Consider the following 13,949-nt stretch of genomic DNA (forward strand, 5'->3'; position numbering starts at 1 on the left):
AGAGAGGACTCTTTTGCTTGGGGGCTGGAGCACTGACCTTAGAACAAGACCATCCCAAGGGGAATGGGCTCCTTGGGAGCAGCTGGGTGCCACTCCTTGTCAGGTGCATGGTAGGGATTTTCTGGAGGTAACAGAGTCGATGGCCTCTGGGCCATCTTCAAACTTTGGTCCTTGACATTGAGACTGCCAGAGAAGGAGATGATCTCACCTTAAGCCATGCCCTTGGAGGATGGCGAGAATTCTAGTGAGAGGAGAAGGAAGGGCACTCCAGGTGAAGGCAGCAGGGTGAGCCAGCAGGAACAAGCCTGTTGGAGGGCCAGGGGATCAGTTCCCTCCCAGAGCCAGGATCTGCCTACTCTGGGCAGACAGAGCTCCCGGCCCTGCTTGCTGAACAAAGCCCAGGCCCCGGGAAGCATGGGAAACCTTGCAGCCAGGAGGGCACTCTCTGTATGAGAGCCTGAGGCCGTCCTGATGAGGAAGGCCTCTCTGCCCTTGTTACCTCCTTGCAGTCCACTCATTGGCTCAGGCACCTTCCCAGATCACGAATGGATACACGTTAGCATTTCCTAGGTAACTTCCACCAAAGCATGATCCCGTGGCTCCTCACCTTTATTTAGGTCATGGGCCCCTAGGGCAGCCTGGTGAAGAAGCCCTCCTCAGGATGAGGTTTAAATGCATGAAATAAGATACACAGGATTACAAAGGAGACCAGTTGGGGGGTGCAGCGGGTCTGGAGACAGAAGGACCTGAGCTCAAATCCAGCCCCAGACACTTGCTAGTCTTGGGACCCTAGGTGTGTCACTGCACTGCTGTCTGCCTCAGTTTCCTTTTCTGTCAAATGGGAATAACAAGACCACCTGCCAGAGTTTTTGTGAAGATAAAAAGTTAATATTGGTGAAGTGCTTTGTATGGCTTAAAGCGTTATATAAATACTATTATCATTAAAAAAAGTGAAGGTGACATCCAGCTTGGCCAAGGACTTCTCCAGGCTCACACAGATATTGGCAGCATCAAACCCCAGGCCTCTCGGCCCATCCAGACTGCACTGCCTCTGCTCATGGAGATTCAGCGTTGCGAGACCTTCCTCAAAAGAGGCCAAAAGCCCCTTTTTGTGGTTTGCTCGTGTCTGACTCTTTGTGAGTCCATGGGCCGTTCTGTCCATCCTTGACAAAGATACTGGAGTGGTTTGCTGTTTCCTTCTGCAGTGGAAACAGCAGGCAAACAGAGATTAAGTGATTTGCCCTGGTCATTGTGGTTTAGTTGTGTCTGACTCTAGATAGTAAGTGTCTGAGGCTGGATTTGAACTCGGGTCTTCCTGACTCCAGGCTCAGCGCTCTATCCATTGAGCCACTTAACTACACAATAATTTTTGTCGTTGTTCAGTTATCTCTGTCATGTCTGCTTCCCCATGATCCCATTTGGGGTTTTCTTGGCAAAGATAGTGGAGTGATTCGCCATTTCCTCCTCCAGCTCATTTTTCAGATGAGGAAATGGAGACAGGCAGAGGTTAAGTGACTTGCCTAGGGTCGCACAGCTAGTAAGTGTCTGAGGCTGGATTTGAATTCAGGTCTTCCTGACTCCAGGCCCAGCACTCTATCCACTGAGCTGTCTGGCTGCCCCTATTTAAAAAAAAAAAGTCCAAGGCCCCTTCACCCTGAGCTCTCTATCCCATGGTGCCACCCTGGGAAAAGGATTTAATCTGCCTTTGTCCCACTTTCTTCATTCCCAGAATAGGAAGAGGTCTCTCGAAGGGACAGTCTGAAGATTTGGGGGCAGAATTGTTTACACAAAGTGGGCTTTGGGGTGGGGGCATGCTCCTCATTCCCATCATAGTACCAGCCTCTCCCTCCCCCCTCCTTAGTGGGACCCTATAACCCGACGTATACCAGTCAGGCACTGGGGATGATCGGCAGCTCGGGGCTCCATGGTGTAGTGATCGTGGGGCCTGGAGTCAGGGAGACTCAAGTTCAAATCCATCTCCAAACATTTACTACTTGTGTGACCTTGGGGAAGTTACTTAACCTCTGCCTGCCTTGGTTTTCTCATCTGTCAGATGGGGATGATAACAGCACCTGACCTGTGGGGAGAGAATGCACGTGAAGTCCTTTGTAATCTTTAAAGCACTTTTATGAATGCTTCTTTTCATCCTCCTTGTTGTGGTTGTAAAAAGTGAGGTAGTCCCAGCCCTGAAGGAGAGTGTGAAATCCTTGCTCCCCATTTCCTGGTGAGGGGTTTTCTTCCTCCTGCTCCTGGTGAGCAGGACCTTGAGCATCCTCTGTTCCATTCAGGGGAGGCACCCTGGGGCCCTGGGAAGAATGCCGGCTTTGAAGGCAGAAGCTCATTGCACTTGGGTCACCTTGGGCAAGTCACTGGAATCCTCTGGCCTTCACTTTCCTCCTCTGTAAAATGAAGGCAGGGAACCAGATCACCAGATCATCCTTATGTTCCCTTCTGGCTCACTTGATCTTTTAAGGTTCTGTCAGTTCTGGTAGGCTGCATTCTCAGAGCCCTCCCAACGCTGACACTCTCAGTATCCTTTTCCCCTCACCCTGACATTGTAAGTCACTCCTCCCAGCTCTGACACTCCCTGCTCTAAATCCTCTCCCCCAGCTCTGACATTCCTTGTTCTCAGGCCCCTCCCCCAGCCCTGACATTCCCTGTTCTAAGGTCTCCTTTTCTAGCTCTGACACCCCACTATCTAAGACCCCTCCCAGCTTTGGCTTTATGCAGTCTTGCCATGTTCACCTTTCCCTCTGTTGTGACCTTTAATGATTCATGTATCAATAAGACACATAAGGTTTATTCTTGATCCCTACCAAGACCGAGGATCATTTGCAGGGCAGACAATTTTCAAGGGGCCCCTTTGGGTCTGATACAAGTTAAAACTCTCTCTTTTCTAGGTTTTCTCAAAAGTTGGAACTGTGAAGAACTGCACTATTTCCAAGAAAAAGAACAAAGCAGGTAAAATCTGAACTAGAAATCAATCCCTTGGGATCCTGGGACAGGATGGGAGGTGCCTTGGGTGATGAAGCTGGGGACGGGGAGGGGCAGAAGAGAGGACTGGCGACCTCCAAGGCTCTGTCAGTCTGTTTGAAAGGATATGTTCCTTGGCTGAAACCTTCAGGGCTCAGCTCCGTCGCCCCTTCCCCATGTCCTGCTCATTGTCCTGGCCAGCAGTGACCCTCCCCGCAGGACTCCTCAGACTGGAGTGGACTCATGCACTGCATGAGCACTTTGTGTTTCCCTCTGTCTCAGCCCAGCCCGCCCCATCATCCGATGACAATAATATAGTGTCAGAGTTGTGCTGCTCACTTGTGTTTCTACGGTCCCATCATTTCCAAATCTGTCCCTTCTCCTTCCCCATCCAGCAAGCCAAGCTCTTGAAAATAGAGTGAACAAGGATGAGAAAGAGAGTTCAGCAAAACTGGTCAACACAGCAGCAGAGCCTGACAGTCTGTGCAGGAAAGAGGGAGAGTCAGGCACCCATCTTTGTAGAGAAGGAGTCAGGCACCACCCCTTTGTAGAGAAGGAGAGTCAGGCACCCCACCTTTGTAGAGAAGGAGTCAGGTACCCACCTTTGTAGAGAAGGAGTCAGGCACCCCACCTTTGTAGAGAAGGAGTCAGGTACCCACCTTTGGAGAGAAGGAGTCAGGTACCCACCTTTGGAGAGGAGTAAGGCATGCCACCTTTGTAGAGAAGGAGTCGGGCACCCCACCTTTGTAGAGAAGGAGTCAGGTACCCACCTTTGTAGAGAAGGAGTCAGGCACCCCACCTTTGTAGAGAAGGAGTCAGGCACCCACCTTTGTAGAGAAGGAGTCAGGTGCCCACCTTTGGAGAGGAGTAAGGCATGCCACCTTTGTAGAGAAGGAGTCGGGCACCCCACCTTTGGAGAGAAGGAGTCAGGCACCCACCTTTGTAGAGAAGGGGAGTCAGGCACCTACCTTTGTAGAGAAGGAGTCAGGTACCCACCTTTGTAGAGAAGGCGAGTCAGGCACCCACCTTTGGAGAGAAGTAGTCAGGTACCCACCTTTGTAGAGAAGGGGAGTCAGGCACCCACCTTTGGAGAGAAGGAGTCAGGCACCCCACCTTTGGAGAGAAGGAGTCAGGCACCCCAGTTTTGTAGAGAAGGAGAGTCAGGCACCCCACCTTTGGAGAGAAGGGGTCAGGCACCCCAGTTTTGTAGAGAAGGGGAGTCACTGTACTTATGCAGAGAAGGAGAATCAGTCAACAAGCAGTTGCTAAGTGCCTAAAGACAATCCCTGCCCTCATGGAGCACATAGTCTAATGATAGAGACCCAATGCCAGTAACTCTATGTGTACAAACTGTCTATACAGTGAAGGGGTGTGTGTGTGTGTGTGTGTGTGTGTGTGTGTGTGTTTGTGTGTGTATTTATCTAAATTGGTGAGAGATGATCAACAGAAGGAAAACACCAGTATTAGGGAAGGACTGAGAAATTCTTCCTCTAGAAGGTGGGATTTTAGCTGAGGCCTGAGGGAACCCAGGAGGCTTCAATGAGGAGGAAGAGCATTCCAGGCAGGGGGCACAGCTAGGGACAATGCCTGGAGTCAAGAGATGGAGTCTTATATGAGGAATGCCAAGACCAGTGAACTAGCTCCCCAAGTATGAGGGGTTTGTTGGCATGGCACGGGGCGGGCACCACAAGGTATCAGAAAACTAGAGAGGTAGAAAAGGTGGCCAGGTCATGAAGGGCTTTGGATACTAAACTAAGCATTGTTATGTTTGATCCTGCCAGTGATAGGGAGTTTTAGGAGCTTATTGAATAGGGTGTGACCTCCACTTTAGGAAGATCACTCTGACAGCTGAATAAAGGATGGCTTGGAGTGGGGAAAACCTTGAGGCCAGGGGAGCAGCAGGTCTGTGAGGTCAGGCCTGCATCAGGGTAGCAGCAGTCTCAGAAGAGAGAAGGGGAATATTGGAGAGACTTTATGAAGGTCAAATCCGTAGGCCTTGGCGCAGTAGATTGGATGTGCCAGCCAGTGAGAGATGTGAGGAGCCGAGGAGGACATCTAGCTTGGGAGCATGGTAGTGCCCTCCACGGTAATAGGAAATTCAGGAAAGAGGAAGAGTTTGGAGGGAAAGATTTTTTTTTCAGTTTTGGACATGCTCAGTTTAAGCTGTCTATGGTACATCCTGTTTGAAATGTCCAAAAGATTCAGGACTGGATGTCGGCAGAGAGGTTAGGTCTGGCTAAGCAGATCTGAAAGTCATTAGCTTAGAGATACTCATTGAATCCGTGGGGTCAGGACCGAGCCTTTGAGAAACCCTCAGATCGTGAGTGTGGCCTAGATAATGACTCGTCCTAAGAGACCAAGAAGGTCAGACGGGAGAGAGGAGAGCAGTGTACACAATCTACCGAGAGAGAGCGATCGAGTGTCAAAGGCCGCAGAGAGGTCAAGGGAAAGAGGACAGAGAAAATGGAGACACAACATTTGGAAATTAAGAGACTGTTGGTAACTGGAGAGCAGTTGGCTGGTGAGGTTGGAAGCCAGACTGTGGAGAGTGAAGAAGACATTGAGAAGAGAGGCTGTGAAGGCACTTGGAGGATGTCACCTTCTCAAGGTGTTTACTCACCAGAGGGAGGAGAGATAGGACTGGCTTTGGCGGTAGTTTTTTTTTTTTTTTACAGGGTTAGGTTTTTTGGAGGTGGTTGGGGTTAAGTGACTTGCCCAGGGTCACACATGAACTCTGGGGTCCGGCCGGGCTGGCCTAGTTTGCTCTTCCTTACACAAGAAGCTCCCTGTTCTCTCTCGTCTTTGTCCTGGCTGTCCCCTGTGCCTGATATCCTCTCCTTCCTCTCTTCTGCCCCTTAACATCCCTGGCTTCCTTCTGCAGGAGGCCTCTCCTGATCTTTCCTGTTGCAGGTAGTGCCTTCCCCTCCACGGCGTGCCCTTCTGTCTGCTCTGGGCACATCTTATGGCAGCTACCTTACCCAGTGGAGGGAGCACTCGGCGTGGACTCAGGAAAACCTGGCCTCAGATAGTGACCACCATCTGCCTCAGTTTACTCATCTGTAAAATGAGGATCATAATAGCACCTACCTCCAAGGGTTGTTGGGGTATGAAATGGGAACAGATTTGTAAAACAATTTGCAAACCTTGAAGAGCCAGATTAATGCCAGCTCTTATAAGTACCTATTACATGCGTATTGTCTCTCCCATTAAAATGGGAGCTCCTTGATGGCAGCATCTGTTTTCCCCTTTTTTCATATCCCCAGCACCCAGGGCTGTGCCTGGTACACAGTAAGTGCTTACTAAATGCATGTTTGATTGGCTCATTCTGGCACTGAGAGCTAGAGAGCCTTAAATGCAGGAATCTAATTCCTTTTTCTTGCATGATTGGGTTTGACTGTCTTATTCCACTATTGAACTCTAAGTGCCCTGAGGGCAGGTACCCAGTCTTGGGGCTGAGCCAGATGACTCCCAATGAAGAGGGTGTTCTAGAGCAACATTTATGTCTTGTGCTCCTGGTGTCTTCCTCTTGTTAGCATGGAATGGCCACCTGAGTCTTATATCCTCTATCTCTCTCTTCCAGGAGTTTTACTGTCCATGGGGTTTGGCTTTGTGGAGTACAGGAAGCCAGAGCAGGCCCAGAAAGCCCTCAAACAGCTCCAGGTAAAGGGCCACCCCAGCCTTGTGCCCCCAGGTGCACTTTCTGCAGAGGATGGGGCTGGGTGGGAGATAACAGCATCCAGTGGTGCCCAGTAGCTTGGGAGGACACATGGATTCTTGAAAAGGGGTGGAGATCCCAGAGAACTGGCAGGCCCATGATTACTGCCCATCTCTCAACTAGTCTAGTGCCAGGGGCAGCCCTGGGACTTGCCCCCATTCTTCACTGCCTACCACCTGTCTGTTTTCTTCTCACTGTGTGGTGCAGAGAGCCCTTGCCTTGAACGCAGGAGGCCTAGGCTCAATCCCTGTTCAGATACTTCCTGCCTATGGGGCTTTCTTGTGGACTGGACCTGGGATTATATTGGTGCAAGGTCCTCCCTCCTCTGCCACTTGGACAGTTGTCTTGGGTGAGTTCATCAGACTCTCTGGAGCATGGTTTCCTTCTCCATGAGCTGAGGGCCTTGAACATGGAGCGGTGGAAGCAGCTTGGATTAAGAGCTGGAAGACCTGGGTTCGAATCATTGTAATGGCAGACATTTTCATAGCCTTTTAAGATTTGCCAGGTCCTTTACGTGGAATGCCTCATTTGTTCCTCACAGTGACCCTGGAAGGTCAGTGCTCTTGTCCCTATTCTACAGGTGTGGAAACTGAAGCTCATGGGCATGGAGTGTCCCCAGCTTGTGTCTCAGGTCTCCCTGACTCCCAGCTCCAGTGCTTTCTCTAGTGCCAGCTGTGTGTGTGTGACCTGGGGAACATTGCTTCCTCTCTCTGAGTCAGTCTGTACAATGACCATGTTCCCTTAGGTTTCTTCCAGCTCTTAATCCTTACTGACTTTAGATCAGCACAGGGGGGCGAAGAGCTACTTTACCATAAATATCCTCCCCTAATGCTCTGCTGTTCCCCCATCTCCTTGCCTGCTTCTTCCCACTCTCGTGCCAGGAGCTGGGTGGCTCAGTGAGTGGCGGAGGCAGGAGGGAGGGAGGTTTCCATTTACCATACCTCTGAGATGAGGCTGAGGGCAGGGACCCTTAGGACCTTCTTTCAAAACCAGCCCTTGGGGAGAAAAAAAAGACATTGTTCATTGAATCTTCAAACTCCATCCCTCCTCTTGGATAGTGATCACTCCCTCCGATTCTCTCCCCACTCAGACTCTCCCCTTAGTCAGCTCGGGCCATTCTAGTAGAGAACAACGTTTGAGATGAGGGTTTTTAAGAGAACAGAACACAGAGTCATTGGGTCTCCTTTCTCAGGGCTGCATGGTGGACGACCACAAGCTGGAAGTGAAGATCTCCGAGAGAGCCATCAAGTGAGTCTCTTGCTTTCTGCCTTCCCTCCCCCCGATGTAGGGGGGTCTTCTTGGTGCTCCCCAGAGTACCTTCTGCCCCTTTTAACACCCACAAAGTCCAAACCTCCTGCCCGGGCATGTCAGCCTTTTATAATTAAGGTGGCGTTGAGTGTGTATGTCCCAAACATACGTTTCCATGATAAACTGGAGCCGTTCTGGTCCATTGCATAAATGCCTAATACACATTTATTATAATAATGGGAAACATTCGAGGGGAAACGCTCTCTAATTGCATTGGTCTGGGCAGTGGAAATAAACAGAGAAGCAGCCAGGGGGGACAGCTTAAGAATGAGTGATCCATCAGTAAGGTCTCTCCTCAGGACCTGACAGTGAATGGGACGTGGGGACAATTATAGTCTGGGATCATAAGCCCAGAGGTAGAAAGGCCTTCAGATGTCATCTAGGCCAAGTGCCTTCCTTTGATAGGTGGGGGTACAGATATCTCATTGGATTCTCACAGCAGCCCTGCTAAGGACGTGCCCTTGTAATTCCCATTTTATCGTGCAGGAAACTGAAGCAGGCAAAGATGAGGGATGGTGAAGGGTTACACAGCCACCTGGATTTGAACTCAGGTCTTCTTCCTGACTCCTGGCCAGGTGCTCTATGAACTGAGCCACCTTGCTTCATGGCAGTGGGCTCCATTGTGGCATGAAAACTGAAGGAATAGACTTGGAGTAAATAGGCCTCCTTAGTGAATGGGTGACTATTGGTTGGTCACTCAACCTCTTGGCCCCAGTGCTTCTTCTCTCTCTGCATATTTATAGCATGGCGTAGGGGACAAAGAGCTGGCCTCAGGATTAAGGAGACCTGAATCCAGTCCTGCTTCTGAAACATCCTGACTCTGTGACCCTTGGGCTCTGGGCAGATTTCTAAGATGATAAGTCACAGTGAATGTGCCAACTTGCATTAGTAGAGAGACTTTCCTCACCTGGGAGACCCCTATACCAGTGAAACCCCAGATCTGGACACCCTTCCCTCTCCTACCAAAAGTAATCCCTCCTTGTAAAGCCCTTTGTAGCCTTAAAGGGCTCCACAGCCACCTTCTGGGAGACATCTGCCTGTCTGATGGACCCCAGCATTGAGAGATGACAGAAGTGTCTGGGTCTCGCTAGATTACAAGCTCCAGGAGGACAGGAATCCTGGGAGAAGATACACTCATTCACGAGAACTTAGGGGAACCTTTAGGCTATAAGGAGACGTCAAATAAGGACTTTATCTGAGAGCATTCCCATGAAGAAAATGACTTCAGGATTTGGTGCAAATTTGTCCCTTCACATTAAGAAGTTGGGGGTCTCAGCTGAGCCCTGCCAAGCCATGTGGTCTTCTCTATCCATCTAAAAATAAAGTGGGAAAAGGGATCCAGGTTAGAAAACCACAACTCCCTTCCTTGAACTTCCCAGGTGTTTCTCAAGCCTTTGTGCTGATTAGAACTCATGTCTCCAAATAACTATGGATGTCATCCAGACATCTGTGATGGGTAAGGAGAGACAGGCACAGTGTCCCATGTCCTGTTTGCCCTATTGCAGGGGGAGGGCTGGTGGACTTGCCCCCTCCTCTTGTTCCAGCCCCAGAGGTCAGCAGGCCAGCCAGGCAGTCATCTTAACTGAAGTGATCACACTTGTTGGGCACTGCACACCTGGCTTCATTTAGTGTGGGAGGCTAGTCCAGCACAGTTTGGGAATTGGGAAGGAAGTCCCAAATCCCTCTTCTGGGTGACTGATTGGATTCCTCTTCTGCTTGGTTAACCAGGCCAGCTGTGACGTCAGCTCGGCAGAAACAGACGGCCCGAAAACAGAGGACATCTAAGATCTTAGTCCGGAACATCCCATTCCAGGCCAACGTGCGGGAAATCCGAGAGCTATTCAGGTAAGAAGAGATGGCCACCTTCATCCAGCCCAGCCAAGGCACAAGTTGGACGGAATCATGAAACTCACCAGTGCGGGGGAAAGCGGGGGATTGGAGGATGAGGGGGCAGGGCACAGAGCCATGCCGGGCATTTTTGTCTTGTTTCTTAAGGATGTTTGCTGCCCTTGACCTCTCCCCTTGTTACCTCAGCATCGTGTCCCACAGCTTTAGGCAGAAGGTGGCCAGTGAAACTCCAGGGTTCTAATCGGTTCTTTTCCCACCTTGGAATGTTGTGAAGGTCTTTATTAGGAGTGAACCTTCATTGGGGGTTCTCTTTGGAGGGGTTGGTCAGTCATCTCTGGCTCTCTATGTAGAAGCAAAATGCTTGTGGTAGATTTGAGTGATCAGGCCATGACCTCTGAGTCCTCTGACACAGGAGGTCCTCCTTCCTTGAGCAGATCCCTTGTCTCCAGAAGGCACCTGATCCAGTGTGTGCTTTTTGGGAGTGGTCCAGCCTCCAAGAGCTCACATAATAACACCGGCTCATTTATTGGTTAATGGCCACTTACCAAGGCCAAGAAGGATGGGGAAATGTGCTGGATTTACTTTTATGAGGAGAAGGGGAGGGTCTAGAGTAAAGGGAAGGGCGGATGCTACTTAGGATGCTGTTAGTTACATGGGAGGGATGGGGTTCATTCCACCGTGGTCTGCTGAATAAGAACAATGATGATGATTGTGGTGATCTGCTGAAAAATGATGATAGTGATGGTGATGACAGTGATGGTGGTGATGGTGACGACGGTGATGTTAGTAATGGTGGTGGTGGTGATGACAGTAATGTTAGTGATGGTGGTGGTGATGACGGTGATGTTAGTGATGGTGATGGTGGTGACGACGGTGATGTTAGTGATGGTGGTGGTGATGACGGTGATGTTAGTGATGGTGGTGGTGATGACGGTGATGTTAGCGATGGTGGTGGTGATGACGAGGACAGCTAGCGTTTATATAGGAATTTTGAAGTTTGCACAGTGCTATGCGTGCATCATCTTATTTGATTTGAAATTCAGCATATGTGAGTTAAACACACTTGTTTAATCCAGAATTGGCCGAGATCCCCAAAGATACAGACCGTGAAGACAAATTAAGGCTGTCTCTGTGTCGGCTTGTCAAGTCCTGATGGGTAGCGGAGTCACTCAGTAGACTAGCATTTATTAAGCTCCCTCTGTGTGCCAGGCACTCTGCTAAATTCTGTGGAGTTGTGACTTCCACCAGAGGGTTTACAAGGGTGGGAGCCCTTTATGGAACTCCCCACAATGTGCTGAGCATGCTGCCCTGGTGCAGTGGGTAGAACCCCAGGGAAAGCGAGTCCTTCCAAGACTGGGCTCAGAGCTGGATATGATCTTCAAGGTCATCTAGGCCTCTGACAGAAGCCCCAAGAAGGAATGGGAAGTGGCTTGCTTAAAATCATTGCCTTTGTGAATTTGGACAAGTCCCTTAGTATGTGCCAGGCACTGTGCTTATAAGCAGCCCCTGCCCTCATGGAACCAATAATCTAAGTTCGGATTATTTCATTTGAGCGAGTATTTATTAAGCACCGATGGTGTGCCATGCAGCACAGTCAGGAAGACCTAGGTTCAGGCCCAGTCTCTGACACATTCTTCACTGTGGCCAAGGCATGCCCTACGCCTCTCAAAAGCCATGATTTGTAGAACACTTGGAGATCTGCCTTCCTAGAGGAAACTTCCTCCCTGAGGGTTCTCTATACCAGTGAATTCAGAGGTCCAGCCTGAAAAATGACCCCAGGGCCTACCCCAAGAAGCTTCTCTTCCATTTGACTTCTCTGGACTCTACTTTTCCCTCTGCACAGTGAGGGGCTTGGCCCAGGTCACTAAGGGCTTCTGAAGGTCTGCATTCCATGACTTCAGGATGAGGACCCAGGGTTGGCTGCTCTGCACTCCCTAGACTGACCCAAGTACCCACAGAGAAGACCACATCCATGATGTGCTATAATACTCAGCCACCATAGCAGGTGTTTACTAAGTAGCTTTTGGGTTCAAACCCCCATGGGATCTAGGAGACATACTACACTTAGAGAAGATATGGTTTCTCTCCCAGATCTTCCAGTCTAAGGTGAGAAACCTGAGGTTTGTTACTTGATGCAAAAAAAGGAAGACCCAGATGACAGCCCATCTCTATCTTGGTGGTTATCTTGACATAGATTACCTTACTTGATCCTCACAATCATTCTTCCACATAAATGCTATTATCTGCATTTTGTAGAGCAACGGAACAAGCATTTATTAGGCACTTACTGTGTCTCATACATTGTGTTAGGCACTTGGGATACAGATAAAGAAACTCAAGAACTGACTTGCCCATGGTCACACATCAGCTAAGTGGTGCAGTGGGTAGAGTGCTAGGCCTGGAGTTAGGAAGACTTGAGTTCAAATGCGACCTCACTAGCTGTGTGACCCTGGGCAAATCACTTTAACCTCTGTTTGCCTGTCTTTCCTCATACATAAAATGGGGATAATAACCAGTCTTCAAGAGTTTTGTGAAGATAAATTGAGATTACGATTTGCTCTTTGCAAACCTTAAAGAGAAATATAAATGCTAGCTCTTATTATCTGCAGGAGCATTTGAATCCAGGTCTTCATGACTGTGCAGTGTGGCAGGTGTGTCTTAGATTTTCAAGGCTCAGTGAGACTAAGCTACTTCCTTTGCAGTCACACAACGAGTGAGTATTTGAGGTGGGATTTTGAGCCTGGCTGTTCCTGAATCCCAGTCCAGCCCCTTTCTGCCGCATTTCTAGGGTTAGTTACACGAAGGTAGGTCAGTGCCTAGGTGTGTGCCGGCTCGTTTGCGAGTGATTCCATCGTGACCTTTGGAAAGGATGGCAACTTATGAGTGTCCTGATCAAAACGGGTGTGCAGAGAACAGTGCATGTTACTCAGGAAATACTGTCCCACCACGAGAGCAGTTTCACTTAGTTTCGTGGTATATTTTAGCCAACAGTTCTCCTCTGCATCACTGTCTTTTGTTTCTGGGATGAGAGCTTTGTCTGATCCTGCTCCATAGATTCGTTTTGAGGAGAGGAGGTGCTGTGCTTATGCAGAGCATAATTACACGTCACTGCACCTCCTCGCACACTCCCTCCCTCCCATTGTGGCAGGGTTTTCTAGGTCATCTTCCTTCTGCCCCTGGAAAGTGAAAGCCCCCCGCCTCACCTCCTGCCTACCTTTTGTTGTTTTTCCCAGTTATTGAAGATTAAAGGCAGTTCCCAGCACAGAACAGCAGGGGACACTCTTAACCTTCTCTGGGAAGGAGACTTTGCTCTGGATGAATTGGCAGTCCATGTGTTTTAGACAATGCCACTGGTCATTTGGCCTGGGGAGGTTTCTGGATTTTAAGGGAGCCTTCCATTGCCTTTCTCCACTGGGGAGGGAACCCAGTCTTGCTGTAGCTTTGGGGACACTTCTACTATGTACTTACTTAGGACTTCTGATTTTCCTACCGTTTGTAAATTTGTAGGATTTCTAAAGATACTGCCTAGTGTGATAATCACAGCAATGACCATGATGTCAATTATTCACCAGAATCTTGCTCCCCTTCATAAACCAACAAATGACAAATCCCCCCATTACAAATAAAAGCCCCCAAATCTTCTTCAGAATTCAGCCAACAAACTACTGGACCTGCATGTCCTCACAGACCACAGCTGCCCTCAATTACCTGGACACCACTTTGAGTCATAATAGATATTGTCATGCTAAACACCCCTCACATGCCGTATTTGTGGCATGAAAAGCTCTTTTCTTATAGAGACCTAGCAGAAGAAATCAAAATCAAAAGGGACAGGAAGGATGGTATGTGTCATTCCCATCATCTTCTCTGTTCCTGCCTGCAGAGGAGGAACCTACATCCCAACACTTGATTTCAGTTACAAAAGGCATCCATTTAATCTTCCGGTATGATAGTCCTCCAAATAGTAAACATTTTTTAAAAAGTGGGATAGCAGCTAGCCACGGGATCATTTATATCTAAGTTCCATCAAATACGAGACGTGAGCGAGCTGCTTCCTGTGAGGGGCACTGTGGGGTAGTGGATGGAGTGCTGAGCTGGAGTTTCT

At 49.3% G+C, this 13,949-nt stretch overlaps 1 protein-coding gene across 3 annotated transcripts in view; it reads left to right on the forward strand.

Moving 5' to 3' along the window:
• RBM19 (RNA binding motif protein 19) overlaps positions 1-13,949 on the forward strand; it is a 197,071-nt gene that overhangs the window by 45,026 nt on the left and 138,096 nt on the right. For all 3 annotated transcript variants that reach the window (XM_036759156.1, XM_036759174.1, XM_036759164.1), the window contains exons 18-21: positions 2,901-2,961; positions 6,554-6,633; positions 7,881-7,936; positions 9,725-9,841. In XM_036759156.1, coding sequence (XP_036615051.1) covers positions 2,901-2,961; positions 6,554-6,633; positions 7,881-7,936; positions 9,725-9,841 — 314 coding nt within the window. The remainder of the gene's footprint in view (positions 1-2,900; positions 2,962-6,553; positions 6,634-7,880; positions 7,937-9,724; positions 9,842-13,949) is intronic.

Source organism: Trichosurus vulpecula, chromosome 1 (assembly GCF_011100635.1).
Source record: "Trichosurus vulpecula isolate mTriVul1 chromosome 1, mTriVul1.pri, whole genome shotgun sequence".
NCBI classification, from domain to species: Eukaryota; Metazoa; Chordata; class Mammalia; order Diprotodontia; family Phalangeridae; genus Trichosurus; species Trichosurus vulpecula.